The sequence below is a fragment of the Excalfactoria chinensis genome, chromosome 5, assembly GCF_039878825.1.
Source record: "Excalfactoria chinensis isolate bCotChi1 chromosome 5, bCotChi1.hap2, whole genome shotgun sequence".
NCBI lineage: Eukaryota > Metazoa > Chordata > Aves > Galliformes > Phasianidae > Excalfactoria > Excalfactoria chinensis.
Window position 1 is genome coordinate 8,689,611 of NC_092829.1, and position 17,068 is coordinate 8,706,678.

The 17,068-nt window shown below is 51.0% G+C and overlaps 1 protein-coding gene across 2 annotated transcripts in view; it reads right to left on the minus strand.

Annotated features, from left to right (window-relative positions):
• KIF26A (kinesin family member 26A) overlaps positions 1-4,577 on the minus strand; it is a 95,255-nt gene extending 90,678 nt beyond the window's left edge. For both annotated transcript variants that reach the window (XM_072339091.1, XM_072339090.1), the window contains exons 1-2: positions 4,320-4,577; positions 3,862-4,125 (exon numbers count right to left, since the gene is read on the minus strand). In XM_072339091.1, coding sequence (XP_072195192.1) covers positions 3,862-4,125; positions 4,320-4,373 — 318 coding nt within the window. In that variant the 5' untranslated portion in view covers positions 4,374-4,577. The remainder of the gene's footprint in view (positions 1-3,861; positions 4,126-4,319) is intronic.
• Between the last annotated feature and the right edge of the window lie 12,491 nt (positions 4,578-17,068).

Sequence of the window (17,068 nt, forward strand, 5' to 3'; positions counted from 1 at the left end):
TGAGAAATGGTGGCTGCCCCATCCCTGCAGACAGCCAAGGTAAGGCTGGATGGAGCTGTGAGCATCTGATGAAGCTGTGGGTGTCCCTGCTCACTGCAGGGAGTTGGACTGGATGGCCTTTAAGGGTCTCCTCCAGCTCCAAAAAGTCCAAGTATTATTCTATGAACACAGAGAATGCTGAGGGCATGGTGAGCCAGAATCAGATGATTCATGGTTCATTAGCAACCAAGGGCATGAACCATCCCAGTCACCAGCACTCCAGAGCAGGACTGGTAAAACACCTCTTTGTATCCAGCCATGGCATACTGGGTTGGCTGGGAATACAGGGGTCACGGGGCAATATGTATCAGGAAAAGCACTCTCCATCCCAAGGGCACACACCACTCCTTCATCTCCCAAACACTCCTGGAGCATTTCAGTAGCATGCTCCATAGAGCACACAGTGAAGGTAATGCAAGAGGGACCCCAGTACAGAAAAACAGCAGCTCCTGGAAAGTAGGACAGTGAGAACTCAGCTGAACTCATGATAATGCAGAGCTCATGTCTTCCCATCCCATAGTGCCTGCAGTGCACAGCACAAACTGCATGGGCTGGGGACAGATGAAACAGTGTCATTCTTGGGCTGGGAGGGACACACAGTTGTCTGCTGACTGCTTCCAAAGAAAACTTCCTCTCATCTTGGCCTCCTGACAATGTCCCAATGACAAACTCCTATTTCAGTAGAACTGGGTATGGTTGTTACTCAGCTCATCGTACACCACGCGCCATCCCTGTCCATCCCTTCCCTGGGGGGGCACTCCTCGTTCCCACACACACCTCTCTGGACATGACAACTCGTTCAGGTTTACTGAGCAGGGGCACCGTGCAAATTAATTAATTAGCACTTGGTGAAGGACTGGGAAGATGATTTTAGGTGCTAAGTATTATTATTACTAATTTAATCCACAGCTCCATTCAGTCCTCAGCCTCTCTTGTGAAACTGCCAACCATGATGCCAATTAGCGGTAATTGTCGGGGTGGCTTCCGGGGCTCTTTGCCAGCCAGGCAGGGACCACCAACCCACCTCTCCAGGCTGCCAACAGCAGCAGCTTCCAGGCACTCAGGAGCCTCAGGAGCCCATTACAGCTCCCCAGGGACACGGCCTGCAAGGCACATGCAAAACTTTTAATTAAGGATAAAATGAAGCACCTTTCTTTCTTTTTTTTTCTCCTCCTCCTCCACTTGTTCAGTGCACAGCCCAGCAACTGATGCTGCAACACCCAAACGCCAATTTGTGGTACTTTCAGATTGAACTTTGTTGTTTTCTTTCCCCCCCCCACCCTCCTCATCCTTGCTGATTCTGATTCGCTCACAGCCTCACTGTGGCAGCGAACCGTAAAGACAGCAGCAGCAAAAAGAAGGGAATCGGCAGCATGGGGGTGCAATAAATCCTATATTTAGGAGAAGTGCAAAGGAGTTGTAACATAAGCAAAGAGGTCTATCTCTATATCGTTTGTCAACAGAGATTTGGAGAACTTGAAAAAGCCCCAAACAACGAACAGCATTCTGTAATCAATGCACATCATCTGAGCACCGAAACTTTACATTATTTATATATTTTAAATAAGTCTAATTGAAAGGACAGCAACACACAAACGATGAATCACCGCCCTCCCAAGCAATTAGATCTGTTATCCCCGCAGACTGCAAACAGTGCCTTGGTTTTTTATTCTAATGTGAATTCAATCCCCTGTCAGCTGCCCCACGCAGAAGAATACAACTGCTCCCTTTCATCAGCACAGATATCAACAGCAGGAAACTGGCCCTTCTTTCATCTCCCAGGCTCCCACCCACCTTTCCAAAGGGCTTTAAACCAGGTGTGGAAATCTTTCTCAACCTGTGCTGAAAGATCCCTTCACTGCGACAGCAAAGGACAGGGCTGTGAGAGCAGCCTGCTCCCAACAGCAGCCTCCTGCATTCATTCATCAGGGAGCTGCTTCTTCCTCTAACAGTGCATCAGGAGAAACTCTTTGGACCTTTACTGTACAGGCACGAAACTCAGAGGGAAGAGCTGCATTTTCAGATGTCTTGTTATATAATTAAACAAGAAAGAAAGAAGGGGGGGAAAAAAATGCAAGCTGCCTTTCTGGCACAAACATTACAGTGTGCTCAGCCTGCCAGCTTATTGCATCAGATTCCCACTGCATGGCCAACAAGCTGCAGCTGAGCACCCCAACCTCTGCTGGGTATCTCCTGCTATCTGCAGGGCAGAAGGCAGCAAGTGGGGTTGCTTGCTGCATCTTCCTACCCTAGGAGCAGCTCACTGCCCGGGTGAGGGGCCTCTGAGCTTTCAAATTAAGGCCAAAGGTCTCATGCATGCTGGACAACTTAGTTTTAAAAGAACCCAAGTATCAGTATGCTGCTCACCCAGTAACCCCCCAGCTACCCGTGACTCCGTGACTAAGCCTGTCAAGGTTCCAGCACTGTGATGATGGCTCTCTTATTGCTTTCCTAGGCACGCTGCAGAAAAGCGGGATTCACTCATTCATTCACCCATCATCGAGTGCTTATGAAGGACCGGAGGGAAAGGACCACACAGACACAGCCCTTTGCTCCCCACACACCTGGCCTGGTCCTTCCCCACACAACTCATCCCATCAGGGATGGGTCCCATTGCAGTGATGGGAATTGGGTTGTGTGCACCCTGCTCCAGCCCTATCAAATGGATCTCATAGTGGGAATTAAACCACCCATGAAACAAAAGGTCTGATGATCCCAATCCGAGACCTTTATGCTGCAGAAGAGGAGCTCAAAATTGATCCAATTGGTCGGCACAGGGACTCACTGTTAATTTCAAAGTGTTTGGGGCCAGGCCTGAGAACACAAACGTTGCTGACACTGCTCCACAATGCACTTGCAAACAAAACTATATTTAGATTCAATGGGAATGCTGTAGATCATACAGGAACTCTTTGAATGAAAATGAAGGTCAATAGGGTTTGGCTTCCTCTCCAGACCCTCCCCCCTCTCCCCCCCCCAATTCTTGCAGCCATCCAGATAAGCATTGTTTAGAAAACAATGCCTCTCTGCCAAACGTTATCAAAAACCCAACATGGGTTTTTGGTGCCCTGAAACAGAACCTGGGGGTCTTCTACTGCATTTTGCCCTATCAGTGAACTCCAAGGGTCTCCCCAGGTCCCAAAGCTCAGCGTTTTTCCACCTGTATCACCTTTGTTTCACACAGTTATTTAAGGAAGTGAGACTAGAAGCAATCACAAAGATCTCTGATAGACAACAACACAGAAAGAAGAACAGTGCACATCTGGGCACCTCAGGAGCACTCCTGCACTTTATCCACTCACTGAAGAGTCACCACGGGGCACAGACTCGAGGGAAACCACCCTGAGTGACCCCGGGACCTCAGGAACCCGAGGAGCACCGGGCAGCGAGAGCTCCACAAAGCTCCGCTCCGGCTTCCGCCCGACCACCACCACAGCGGGATGTGTATGGGGGCACAGGGAGGGGAGGGGGGAAGGTCAGCCACGTTTCACGTCCCCCTCGGGAGGAGGAGCCGAGCTGAGCCCCCGGCAGCCTCAGTGCGCTCCCACAAACGGGGCAGTGCGGAGAAAGCCCGGCCCCGCAGCCCCCTTCAAAGTCAGTTCTTATTTCAGTTTCTTTATCCCGACAGCGGTACCCGAACGTTGAGCACGCAGCGGCACTTTCCGATAAACCAACGCCTGCGAACCCTGAAACTTTTGCAGCGCCCTCCCGCTCCGCAAAGCGCCGGGGGTGCCATATCCGCGGGGCACACACCTGCACGCTCCGGGACCGAGTTTGCCCCCTCCCTTCTCTCCCCTCCCGTAGCCGGCAGCCCCCACTTACCGGCGGGGCGTTGGGCGGGCAGCCGCCTGCAGCCAACCTGGCCGCCTGCCTCCTCAGCTCGACCAGCTGCGCCTGGCAGCTCCGGCACCAACCCCCGGCCGCCGCCCGCTCCAGCGGCCGCGTTTCGCTCCCGACGGCGGCGGACCCGGCTCCTTCGGGCGGCGGGCGGCGGGCGCAGCGCTCCTCCTCGGGGGCGGCGGAGGAGGCGACGGACGGAGGTTTTTTCCGAGGGGAGAGCTCCCGCCCCGCGCTCCCCTCCGCCACCTGCGGAGAGAGCAAAGAGAGCTTCAGCGCCGAGCATCGCGGAAAGCTCGGCACCACTCCCACCCACCTCAGCCACCCGCCCCGCAGGGGGGGGGGAGGGAAATAAATAAATAAAGACGCGGCAAAATGAAATAAATAAATAAAAGTTATCAAACAATAACCCACGCGCGGGCAGCGGCGCTCCCACAACTCACCCCCTCAGCTCGGGGTTCGAGCCCCGGCCCCCTCCTCCCGGTCACCGCGCTCATGTTGGAGGGTGAGGACGCGGCCCCGCTCCGCTACCACGGGCGGCACGGTGCCCGGCGGAGCAAGGAGCCCATGGTGGGCAGAGGGAAAGGCGGGGGTCGGCGCTAGGTGATGCTGCCTCCCATGCTGAAGATAGAGTGAAGTTTGGGTCGGGAGAGAGAGGCGTAGTGAGCTCCCCACGGCAGCAAGGAGAAGGAGCCGGAGCACAGGAGCACATCGGAAAAAAAGCTGCAAAAGTGCTCTCCGGGCAGGGGAGGAGGGGCCGGGCGGGGTGGGGTAAGTGGGGCGGGCTGGGGTTGGGTTTGGAAGGTGAGGGGGGTGATGTTTTCATAGCGGCCCTACGGGACAGTCCCAAACCGCTGTGCTCGGGGCGTTGTGCACTGACAGCCCCGAATTCCGCTGGAGCGGGGCGAAAGGGACGGGGTGCCATTCGGCTGCCGCATCGGGGAACCCTGCAGGCGTCGGGGCAAACGAGGCTCGGGGGGGAGGAGGGGAGGGGGATGTCCCGTCGCTCCTCTGCAGGTGTCGGGGCTGCCCCTTCTTTCTACCGCATCCGCCCTCCCTGGGCTGGCTCCGCAGCCGCTCGACGGGGGCGCCGCGATGTTGCTACACGCGACTGTTGACCCGGCAGATGGGGAAATTAACGCTCCCAGCTAATTGTCTACTTGGCTGCCGCTCCGGTTCATGTATTTAGCTTTTTTTCCCTTCTTCTTAAAGTTTTTCTCCCCCAGAGAGAGCCACAGGCGCTTCTGTCTCCCACTCCTCCCCCCTCCCGCAGCCCGGTCCCGCTGCCCCATGGCGGCGGCGCGGGGGGAGAAAGCCGGGACGGGCGGGCGCTCTGCGGGGCTCGGTCCCTCCCCGGCTCCGCCGTTGCTGTGGCTATGCCGCCACCTTCCGGCCGCAGCACGGCACCGCATTGCTGAGCTCGGCTCCCGGTTCGACCCCGGTGACGCGCGGTGGGACCGGAGCACAGCATTGCGCTGCGGGGAGCGGCGCCCAGCACGGGGAGTTGGGGGTAAAATGTACAGGGCTACGGATTAATTCCCCCCTCCCCAAGAGACATCTTCAACCCCTCCCCATCAGACATCACCTCGCCGCTTAAACTTTCCTGACCACGTGTTAGAAGAGCCCCCCCTCCAAAACACAGAAACGGGTGCCTGCCCCTGGGGGTTGGGGGCGGCCGCGTTCACCCCCGGCACAGCTCTGCGATACCCGCGTCCCGCTGTCCGGAGCCGTAACAAAGTTTGGGGTATTTCTCGTGTCCGAGCGCCTCCCGCACATCGCTCCATCCGAGACGTTCTCGGGTTGGATGGACCGCGGTGCCCCCGCGCTCCTCCGCGGAGCCGCCCGCACTGTTCGTGGTGCTGAAAGCCCGCAGAGCCGCCAACTTCGATCCGCTGGAAGTTTGCCGTCGCCTCAACCTCCCCTCCCCGCCCCTCCTCCGCCCCAGCCGGCCGAGGTGCCCTTACCTTGGTTTTGCGCCTCAGAGGTGGCTGGTTGAAGCCGAAGGATGATGTCCGAGTCCAAGCACAGAGCGCCGATCTCCAGCAGCCCGGGGCTTCTCCTCGGGGCGGTTGACGCGTCGGGAGGTTTGGGAAAAGCCATAGTTTGAGGGTGGGAAATATCCGGCTCCTGGGGAGGAGGCGATGTGTTTGGATGCAGAAAGAGTGCGTGCGTGTGTGTGTGTGTGTGTGTGTGTGTGTGTGTGTGTTGGGGGGGGGGGGAGGAGGGCGGAGAGGAAGGAGGAAAAAAAAAAAAAAGAAGAAAGAAAGAAAGAAAGAAAAGAAAGAAAAGAAAAAGAAAAGCAGCCAACACCCCTCACCCCTTAAAAAAAAGAAGGGGTGGGGGGGAGCCAAACACGCGGGTGCGTTACTCCTTCATCCGAGAGAGAGGATGCACGCCGCGGGGCTGAGGGAGCGCAGCCGGGCACCTCCCTGCCTCTCCCCGCCGCTCTCCCCGCTCTATACAACCCTCCTCCCCCCCCGGCGCACCTTTGCCTTGACGAGCGCGGAGCTGCGACCCGCTCAGCGACCCGCCGGCACCGCGCTGGGTGCGCGGGGCGGGCAGCGAGCGGCTCCGCCGCCGGCCGCCATCAGCTCCCCGCGCCCGCTGGCCCCGAGCCCGCGCTGAGAGCCGCCTGCCGGCCCCGTCCGCACGGGGGGGGGGGGGGGAGGTTCAGGGTGGCGGGTCTGTGTGCTTTTTCTCCCTCCTCCTTCCCCTCCTCTTCCTCCTCCTCCGGGATAAGGGCAAGGAGGGAAGAGCTGCCGGTGAGGGCAGCTTAGGAGGGGGAAAGATGCACATGCACGAAAGGAAAAAAAAAAGAATAAAAAGGGGGGGGGGGGGGAGGTGTTAGGGTTAGAGAGAGAGAAATAAAAAAGGAGGTAAAATGGGGAAAAAGGAAGACAAAAAGACGGTGGAAGACAAAAAGGGGGGTGGGGGAAGGTAGGAAAAAGGGGAGAAAAAGAAGAAAAGATCGTGAAAAAAATAAAGGGAAAAAAAAAAGAAGGAAAAAAGGGGGAAATAAAAAATAAAATAAAAAGGAAAGGAATAAAGGGAAATTAAATGAAGGGGAATGAGGGGGGTGGTAGGAGGGGGAAGGAAAGCCTGAGGGAGCTCTGGGTTGGGCCTTTCACTCCTCTAGGAAGCTATACATATAAGAGAGCTCCTCACCTGGGGGAGGGCGAGGCCCCACGGCCACCACTTGGGCGTCGCAGCCCCGGTCGCACCTCCTACCCCCGACCCGCTGCTTTACGCACAGGGTACCCACGCAGGTCCCAGCCTGGGGCCGAGCGTCCGCCCCGGAGGTGGTTCGGGACCCAGCGGGGTATCCGCCCCCCGGAGGGGCACGCTCCGCTCAGCGCCTTAATCCCTTTCTGTGTACTTTGCCGCTGAACAAATAACTCACGTCCTGACAAAGGCATTATCCCGCTTCATAGCGCCGGCAGTGAAAGTCAGATCAATCGCCTGTTTAGTAGGGTCTCCGGGGAGCGGGTGCCAGCCCGTGCCCGGTTCCCGCTGTCACTGCCTCGGGGTGAGCCCAAGGCTGTTGCCGGCACGTCTGGGTGGAAACAGAGGAAGACGGAGAGGATCATAGATTCACAGATTGGCTTCGTTTGGAAGGGACCCTTAACGATGTCTGCATTTCAGTCCCCTACCGTGAGCTGGCTGCCCCCCACCAGCTCAGGCTGCTCAGAGCTCCATCCAGCCTGGCCTTGGGCACCTCCAGGGATGGGGCACACACAGCCCTCTGGGCAGCAGTGCCAGGGCCTTACTGCCCGCTATGAAGAATTTCTAGTCTTCTCTCTTTTAGTTTAAAGCCATTTCCCCTTGTCCTGTAAGAAGAGAAGAACTGAAGGCTCTATGGCTACAAAAGGACACCAAAATTATCTTTTCACTCCAAAGCTATCACATTCTCTGTTCTGGGGTTTCAGCCCCTGAATTAGACACAGAAGAGGGCTCAGTAGGCAGCTTTGCACAGTGGAGGTGGAACCCAGGTGTCCCAAGCAAGCATAGAAGGGTCCTGGGACAGGGGTAAGGTGGAGAGAGGCAGTGAAGTGAGATGCTTATGGCAAAGGGGTACAGATTTCTCCAGCTTCCTTACTGCCTCCCTTCCTAACATAGACATCTCAGACTAGTGTCAGCATGTCAGCTGGGTCCTGAACCCACCTGGGATAAAGTCTGCAGGGACACAGCCACTCTCCCACCTTGTGCAGCCTCCTCCCCACCCACAGACCAGCCCTATCCCTGCCTCCTACCTTGCTGTGCAAAGTCTCCTCCCCCTCCTGAGCTCCACCATTCTGCCCCTCGCAAGTGGGATATATCTCTGCCCCTGCAATGTACCATACTTGAAAGGTGCTGCATCACCAACATGCTGAGAAGGGGAAAGTAGGAGGAAAAACAATACAAGCACAATGGCGAGATGGACATCAACTGTCCAGATAAAGATAAAATGGACAGATAAAATGGACCCATCACCAGAACCCAAAGCAACACATGACACTGCATTGTGGAAAGAGGCTAGGAAACTTCCAAGAACAGATAAAACTGTGACTCACTGCCTGCTTTGGAGGCATCTGCTCCCATTCCCCACATCTGTAGCCCATGGTGAGTTTAAACATTCACCCCATGCTGGATGGGCCCCAGGAGGACCTGGGATCTTCTATGCCCCTTGCCCTCCTACCCATGAGCTCTGCCTCTCCCACCCTGCCCTGACCCTGCTCCCCAGCTCTGTGCAATGACCTCAGGAAGGTTTGGCTCTTAGATGGGCACTGAGAATCAGGCATTAATAGTCCATGTGCATCTCAACCTCACCCTTAATGTGAGGGATGTCTCTCTTCAGTTATCCCTAAAAGGGGGAAAATTACCTCAGGCTGCTGCCTTCAGGTGTCTTGCCAGCTGAAGCAAAAGTTATTAGCCTGTATTCAAGGCAGCTAAAGTAAAACATCAGCAGGGTGACAGTACATAATAATGGACTAGATAAAGTCCATTTTTCTTGGGCCCAATGAAAGCGATCCCCAAGCATTAAAACAGGTCTCTTAATAAATACCTTATCTCCCTGACACAGAGCCCTGGCTGAAGATAACCAGACAGCCATTACCCTACCTCTAAAATGACCTATTTCCATCCGGGCCACTTCAAACTGGCTTCTCTTTAGAGACCCCTCCCCAAGGTAGGCAGGGAAGGCATGAAGCACCTGAGCTGGGGGAGCCAAGCAGGGCAGGGAACCCCATTCTCATCTTCAGATGGGGTGGGGGACACTGCATTGCAATGCATCTCCATCCTCCCAGATAAATCACCATGGAGTTAAGCATTCTCTCCATGAGCCAAAATCTCACACCCTCCCACTACGCCTACACTGGGACAGGCAGTGCTGGGGTTCCACAGTCCCACTACCTTGGGCCAGCCAGGGAGATTCTGAGCAGAAGAGTGGGGCTGGAGCAGGCAGTTGAAACCCAGTGGTGGAAAAGCCCCGCTCATCCCGATGTGAATATCCCAGGCTGCAAGGTGCTGCTGCACAGGTTGCACGGGACTCGTTCATTAAGGTACCATACAGGTGATTGTGGATTTATTAAGTATATTGCTGTGATTTCACATTTAATTTACTAAGAATACAATGGTTTGGGCTAGAGGACCCAAGGGAAATCTAGGCAACAGTGAGCAAAAATCCATGAAATTCAATGTAGCACACTAATCATGGAGGCATTATAGTATTAATTGCTATAATGATATACTTCTAATCCTATCTTACACCATGCCACATAATTTCATTGGGTAAGAGAGGAAAGGAATTAAATTTAGTTCAATACAGGCAAGCGTGTAACTTAATAGAGTAGTTTGACTCCTGCACACTCATGGGTTTAGGGCTAATGTCACGCAATGCGTGCCACGGCAGGGAAGGACAGCACGAGACTTCTGATGCCCTCCTGGAAACCTGGAAGCAATGAGGAAAAGTGCTAGAATTCTGCTTTTCAAGAGGCAACCCAGCCATATAGAGGATAATTAGAATTCGTTGTAAAGATGATTTATCATGTCTATCATTGTGCTTGAAAAGGCGAGGTCACCCATGAATGCTGATGAAATTTCAAAGATCTGCTCCCCAAGGACTTTCTGCATCTGCTGCCCTCTGAGATGGGGAAATAGCCCAGGGCAAGCTTCTCATTAATACCACAGGAAAATATAAGCATTTTGTCAGACCTAACATTTTTCTTCGGTAGGATACCTGACATGATCAGACCTTTAAATAACGCCGTAATAGGGCTCACTTTCAGGTTCACAGACTTGGCCTCCCCCCAGGTTTCGCTGGGTAGCAGCACCCGGCCCAGCCCCACTCAGCCCCAAACAAATGCAGCATGGGGTGGGCGGAGGTGGGAAAGCTGCTTTTGATCTTGTTTGTGTAATATGCAAACGAACATCAATGCGAGGGAAAGGGGGGGTGGCAGAGAAAAGAAAGCAGAGCAGGAATAGCCCTATGCTCTGCAACACCAGAGAGCTCATGAACAGCCAAAGAAAACATCATTAGAAAAACATGATAAATTAGTGGGACTTAAAAGACAACAATAGCAGGCACTGCCCGACTTAGAGGCTGCATTGAGGAAACCCCACAGAGCCCACCCCACTGCCCTGGGCAGGTTTCCCGCAGGGCGCTGCAGGTTTCGAGGCGTTCACCAGGCACTGCCCACCCAGGGCTGTGTGGAGGGCTTTTGTTTGTTTGCTGTTTGCTTGGCCTCACCTTCATTTTCATCAGGTCTGCTAGGTGGGATTGATTTGCGGGGCAGGCATTAAAGACCATAAAGGGAAACTTCAGCCCTCGCAAGCTGAGGAGAAAATAATGATCGCAACTGTGAAACCAACATGAAAAGCCAACACATCCCACTCAACCCTTGCACATGTTCAGATGCCACCACCCTGGGGACATGGAGGTGGACGCCCCTGGTGCCCAGGGGGGCTTCCAAAGAATCCTCCCCAGTTGCCCCTAACCACTCCCTGAGGGCTCCACAAGACAGGGTGGGACATACAGGCACCAGATGGGCCAGGAAAGGACAGGAAATGGCAGATTTCCATCCTGTTTCTAGGAGAAGAGGGGCTTGCCAGCTCAGTCCTGTTTTCCTCCCTGTCTGCACTCAGATATTTATCTGTGATGCCGGGGCTCTTCCCCCTTCACACTGTACTGCCACTTCCCTTCCACTCCCATGGTCCCAGAGGGTGCCAGCTTGGTCTCCAGGATACTTTATAGCTTCCACTTTTTATCAGACGGGTCCCTGCTCCTGCAAGGCTGCCGTCCTCCTGCACTTGAGGCAATTCAGGCACAGAATGAATTCCACGAGCCTGCAGCAAAGCAGGGACTTCAGCAAACCCTGAATCACAACTTGCCTGTTGGACAGGGCTGGGTAAAACAACCTGATGCAGGGGCTCTGCTGAGCCTGTAAACTTGGAGCTGATCTCAGGCCTAGCTTTGGCTCAGTCTCTTGCCTCCCTGTGACCTCACTCTCCAAGAGGAGATCAAACCTCCCTCTTTCTGTAAACAACCTGTGAAGGTCAGGGGAAGGAAAGCCTGACACCATTTAATGAGAGACAGTTGCAGACAATCTTTTGCTCAGTTGTCCGTGTCTGCAAGGCGTGGGGATCTCTGTCTTCCAGCTTTTTAATTTCCATTCTAATTTGCAAGTCATATAGAGAGACAGTATGCAATCCGTGGTCTCCTGCTTAATTCCTTGTCACCCTAATCATGCCAGTTTAACCCTCACTCACTTGGCTGCGTGTTTCTCATACAAGCCCGAGCAACACTCACCACTGTGAAATATGCTCACCCAGTCACGTTAAAATCCTGCTTGTGCTACACACCTGCGTTTCTAATACTATTTCTATACAATACTATACATTTAAGCCGCAGAATGTAAAATAATAATTCTGCCTCCTTTTAATGTTGGTTGGCCTTTAAGGAGCGGCGGGTGGGGAGCCAGTCGAAGGCTCTAAACGCTTCAGGACCACGGACAGCGCCACAGCACCGTCTCGCTACCGGGCAGCTCCTGCGGGGACAGCAGTGCGGGGAGCCCGGCCTTAGGCGTACAGCGTCAGCCAAAGGATGTCCCGAGTAGGAACAGCCTTGTCCAAATACTCCTTGATCTCCGACAGCCTGGGGCCGTGAACACTGCTCTGGGGAGCCTACTCCTGTGCCCGACCACCCTCTGGTCAAGAACCTTTTCCTAACACCCAGCCTGATCCTCCCTTGATGTCGGTTTCCTCACATTGGTGGAGTGAAACAGGATGATAAAGACTTGCAGGGCAGAAATAGGGACTTAGTGGAGGATTCATGCAGAGAGGTGGTCAAAGAGGGAGGGAAAAGCCCAACCCTAGCTTCTAGCTCCCATCTGCCCAAAGCAATGCACACAGAGATGTTCCCAGGGTCTCTCTCCACTTTGTGACAAGCAACTCATTTAAAAAGCAAACATCAAGTTCTCCACAGCCATTTTTTCATCAAAGATAAAGGAGCATCATATCATAAAGTGGAAATGTTAGCTTTGCTGGCCACACAGAAACACAGCTTTTGCGACTTGAGAATACAACATGAAAATTATACTGTAGAGAACAAAAACATCCAACATGCTCCGGAGAGTTTAGAGCACACAGGCCATCCAATGCCTCGTCTTACAGGAAAGCCGCTGTTTTATTTCCTTCTTGACAGTGGATCCTGAGTGTATTTTCCCCCCACCAGTCCATTCAGAGCTCAGTGCCTTATTAATCCTTTAACGAAGCAGGAAGACTACATTTTCTGAATTTAATACTTAAGCACACTTGATTGGAAAGAGCAAGTTGTACATCTCAACTAAAACAAGGCTGCTTTGTCAGTATGAGACAAAGAACAGAGCAGGTGACAATTTGCCAACAGCCTGAAGGCTCTTCAGAGCAGATTTCACTACCAGCAACAGGCAGAAACTTTTTGTCTCAGCAATACTGCTGATCTTAGGGACTGCACGAGAGGAGATCGAATCCCAAACCTCAAGTAAACTCAAAACAAAGAGCATTTTGCAGCTCTGAAGGAGCAGCGCTTCCAGACCCGCAGCTCTCAGGCTGTGCTTTCCACTTTCGGCAGATGGCACTGCTCGGCCGGGAACTGCCCTTGGAGACCTCATCCCAGAGGAGGGAACTCTTCTGCTGTTATAAAACTGTTTCAGAACCCAGAGTGGAGAACTGAGAGAGGCGCAAAAGAAAAGTCAGTTGCTAAGAAGGCTTAAATTCCAGCGTATCAGGCAACACATGGCAGCTGCCGGACTTTCACTGTGCATGCTGCCGCTTCACCATGCATCTTGCATGTTATAAGAAGTCACAATGAAATACACATCAGAATAAACTACCAAACAGATCATTAATGGCTTTCCTTTCATTTTTGTTGTTTCCCCCCCCCCCCCCCCCCCCCCCCAGACGAGGGTGTTTAACAAAAGCAAACAAAAAAGTTTCAAAACCAAGTGGCTAGACCAACCAGTTTATTATGGTTTTATTTTTCAGAAAGCCCTCTTTTTCCAGTTTTTCAGTGCTTGCACTGAAGTTGGCTACATATTGTTTATTCTCTGTCCCAGGATATGAAAGATGAAGAGCTGAATCAGTGTCAGGGTGTTGACAGCCCAAGAAGGCAAAGCAGAATGAATGCAGTTTTCTGTGAAACAAGGGGGGAAAGGCGTGTGGGTGCATCAGTATTGCACATGGAAAACATTGCTGGAGAGCCTATGACACAAAAAGTGATGACAGGTTCTTGCATAATACGACACTTAAAACTATAAATGGTACACAAAACTGGAAAAGCACTCCCTCTGTACCCACTCAGACATTTTCAGGCTACAAATACTTCACTGGTGCATAAAGCTCACACATGCTTACCACCAAATACAACACATAGTCTTGCATTTGTGTCTCGGGGCCATCTTGAACCAGTAGGCAACAAACAGAAGAAAGGGACACATGGACCAGCTCCAACTACTGGGAAAGCTGATATTGTCTAAATAGAGCTGCAGGCAAAAAGACATGGCAAAAAGATTGTGAGCTCCAGCGCCTCCACTGCCTTTTCCAAAGCTCTAGAAAACCAAGCTGGAAGCTGCTGACAGGTTACCCTCTCATACAGGCACATCTCCCCCATAATGGTAGGGACAGCAAACCAGAGTCCCCAGTATCCTTCCTTCTAATGGCACAAAGCACCTGGCCCTTGTCATCATCTGTAGGACAATTAATCACACTGAATAGCTAAAAAGACCCAAGCCAGCTCTGCTGAACACATCAGGCCAAAACATTCCCTCACATACCAGATGTGAATTGATTGTTCAAACAAAGGACAAGCTTGTTTCCAGTGAGGGAGGGAAGAATTCAGAAACATCAGAAAAAGGAACAATAACTGGGAGGAACAATCTCCCTAATCTACTGATTCTGTTAACTAAACCTTTACTGGGGCATACCTGGAAAAACAAGCAACAGTTTTAAGTAACAAAGGTTATTTACTTCTTTGTTGATCCTTCTGTCAGGTGAGATGGAAGGAAGAGGTTAGAGTGGAACAGAATTTTGTAACTGTAGGCAAGAAAATGGTACAATGCATTGTCTGCCTGCCCTCCTATGCCAACTCTTCACCACACTGGTCAAGCAGCAGGATACTCTAATTGGCAAGCCCCCATTTCTCCATGTCACAAACAGCAAAAGCTCCAACTCCTCAGGAGAGAGAGCAACTCTTCCTTCCCCACAAAAGCCTATGTTCAGATTCTTAGCAGGCCTTGCTCAGTTTTCAGTATGCAGTCAGGAATAACCCTAATTTATACAAGGCTGCACATGCTCATTCCAGACTCTTAAGCCAACTAACTACACAGCTACATGGATGGTGGCAGCATTAGAAAAGTCCTCATCTATGCCACTTAAACTTACTTTTTGAAGTGACAAGAGTTTTCATGTTATTTAAAACCAGCAACTCAACTCGGCAACACTGTGATTGAACACACTTGACTGAAAGAGCCGAACTGTCAGGTTTAGAGTCTATTTCACAACCTCATGGTTGTGAATCTGGTCAAACTTAGACCAGATCAGATGTACAATGACTACTAGACTGCAAGTGGCAACACATCCACACTCCTGGATGCCAACTGACTGAAAGGTGCAGTATCTTGCATGTTAGCTATCTAGACTAGTTTAGACATAGTAACCTTAGCTCCAAGATCTATGAGGCTGGAAAGGCACAACTTTGCAAGATGGTGGCCTCTTCTGGAATATTAGGTGTTTAATACACAGTTTCCACATACATAAATATTCAGTGGTTGTTTATAAAGCAGTTTGGTCACTCTCTTTTCTTTAAAGCCTTATTACAAAATAGAATGTGTAAGTCAGGAAAAATATGTTTGTATTTACTAAGAAAAACAGGGAGGGGAGATGCAAACAACATTATTACACGTGATGAATCTCCTGTTTATTTTAGAGTCTGGAAATTGCCTTATTATTTTCAATTGAACCACATGTCTTTGTAAAAGATGTATTCCACTCCAAACCATAAATATTCCAGGGACATCCTATTAGATGTGTTATGCAAGTGGGGGAACTAGCTTATCCAAAAGCATTCACAGTGCCTACAGACTTACACTTACTGTAAACCTGTCCTCTATACTCCCTCTACAGCAAAGGAGATACTGCCCTCACTACAGTTCTCTGTCTGGAGATGCCTGGAAAATAAACCTCTCACAAATACTGCCTAAAATTACTGTCATGTGAATACCCTCTTCTGTTCTCACAGACTTTGAGTCTATGAAAACAATAAAGCACTATTCTTTAATTTGACATGAGCACAAAACTCTCTTTTACAATTTTACATCTGAATTTGGTTAGACGGAGCCTGTAGTGCCACCACCTCAACCTTCAGTATTTGTGGGTACACTGCAGAGGTATGAAGACAAGAGCAGCCCCCAAAGAAAAAATGCATGGTTGCCAAACCCACATCAGCCTGTGAAAATGTTCAGGGTGAATACATCCTGATGAGGCGAGTTCACAACACACACTGCACTGAGTGGAAGGAACATACTGGAATATGTTTGACATACTATTACTAAATCATCATTTAGATCCCTGCCCATCAACAGGGAGATGGGAGACACTGCATAGGGAAAGACTGCAAGCAAAGATCATCTTATTCCAGATTTGCCCTTGCCTGGCATCACGTGTTTGTGAATTCTCCCTCCCCAAGCAAGAAAGGTACCATCTTTCAGATCAGGGACCCACTTTTCAGATTTTCCTTCCATAATTTAAACTGCCTTCTCAACAGCTTACCAGAAGTAAGTTTTCCATACACTAGTGCAGCTTTACAAGCCTTCTGACCTGGAAATAAGATTAACAAAACATGGGTCAGGCCAGCCAGCATTTGGGATTGGGAATCTCTGGTTTCACCTGAATGGGCAAAGGCACATGTCACGGGGTTATCTAGATCAATCTATGTCCATGCCAAGGGGACAGTAGGCCCCCCAAAAAACAGGAAGGGAAAAAGGGAAAGGGGTAGGGAGATGGGCTCAAGGAAACAAACAGCAGCGGCAATAATCTAAGGAGGAAAACTTATTTTACTAATTATGATATCGGAATGCAAGATAACACAATATAATACAATCTAATTGAAATTGAGTCTAATAAATCAAGTAAAATAAGAGATAGAGAGTTTTCCCAAAGACTGAGAAGCCTACTTTGAAACTGAAGATGCATGACTTGGAAGCACACCCACACCTGCTGCCAGGCAGTGAGAGAGATCAAGCATCACTTCCATGACATATTTTCCTCTGACCATGAGGTCCTCTGGGACGTGCAGTTCTTCTCTGTGCTTCACATGATGTCATGATGTGGAATACCAATAGCAAAAATTACAAAACCATGACAGCACAGATCACTGTAGCAGTTATAAGTAGCTTCTATTTGCTTATCCTATTCCATCCAGGTACACCAATAATTGGAGTTTCTCTGGTCTTATGCCCACGTGAAAGAGAAAAGATTTGGCTTTCTATTTGGATATCAATAAGATTAACGGAGAACATCTTTACTGGTTTATTCCAATGTAATATTGCCGATTCCAAGCATTAAGAAAATAAGAAAAAAGGCATAATGAATTACTCATCCCCACCCTAGAACAAAAATCACAAGAGAAAAAAAGAAAAAAGCTTTGATTCCATTTGTTTACCAGTTTCTCAGCACTGCTGGT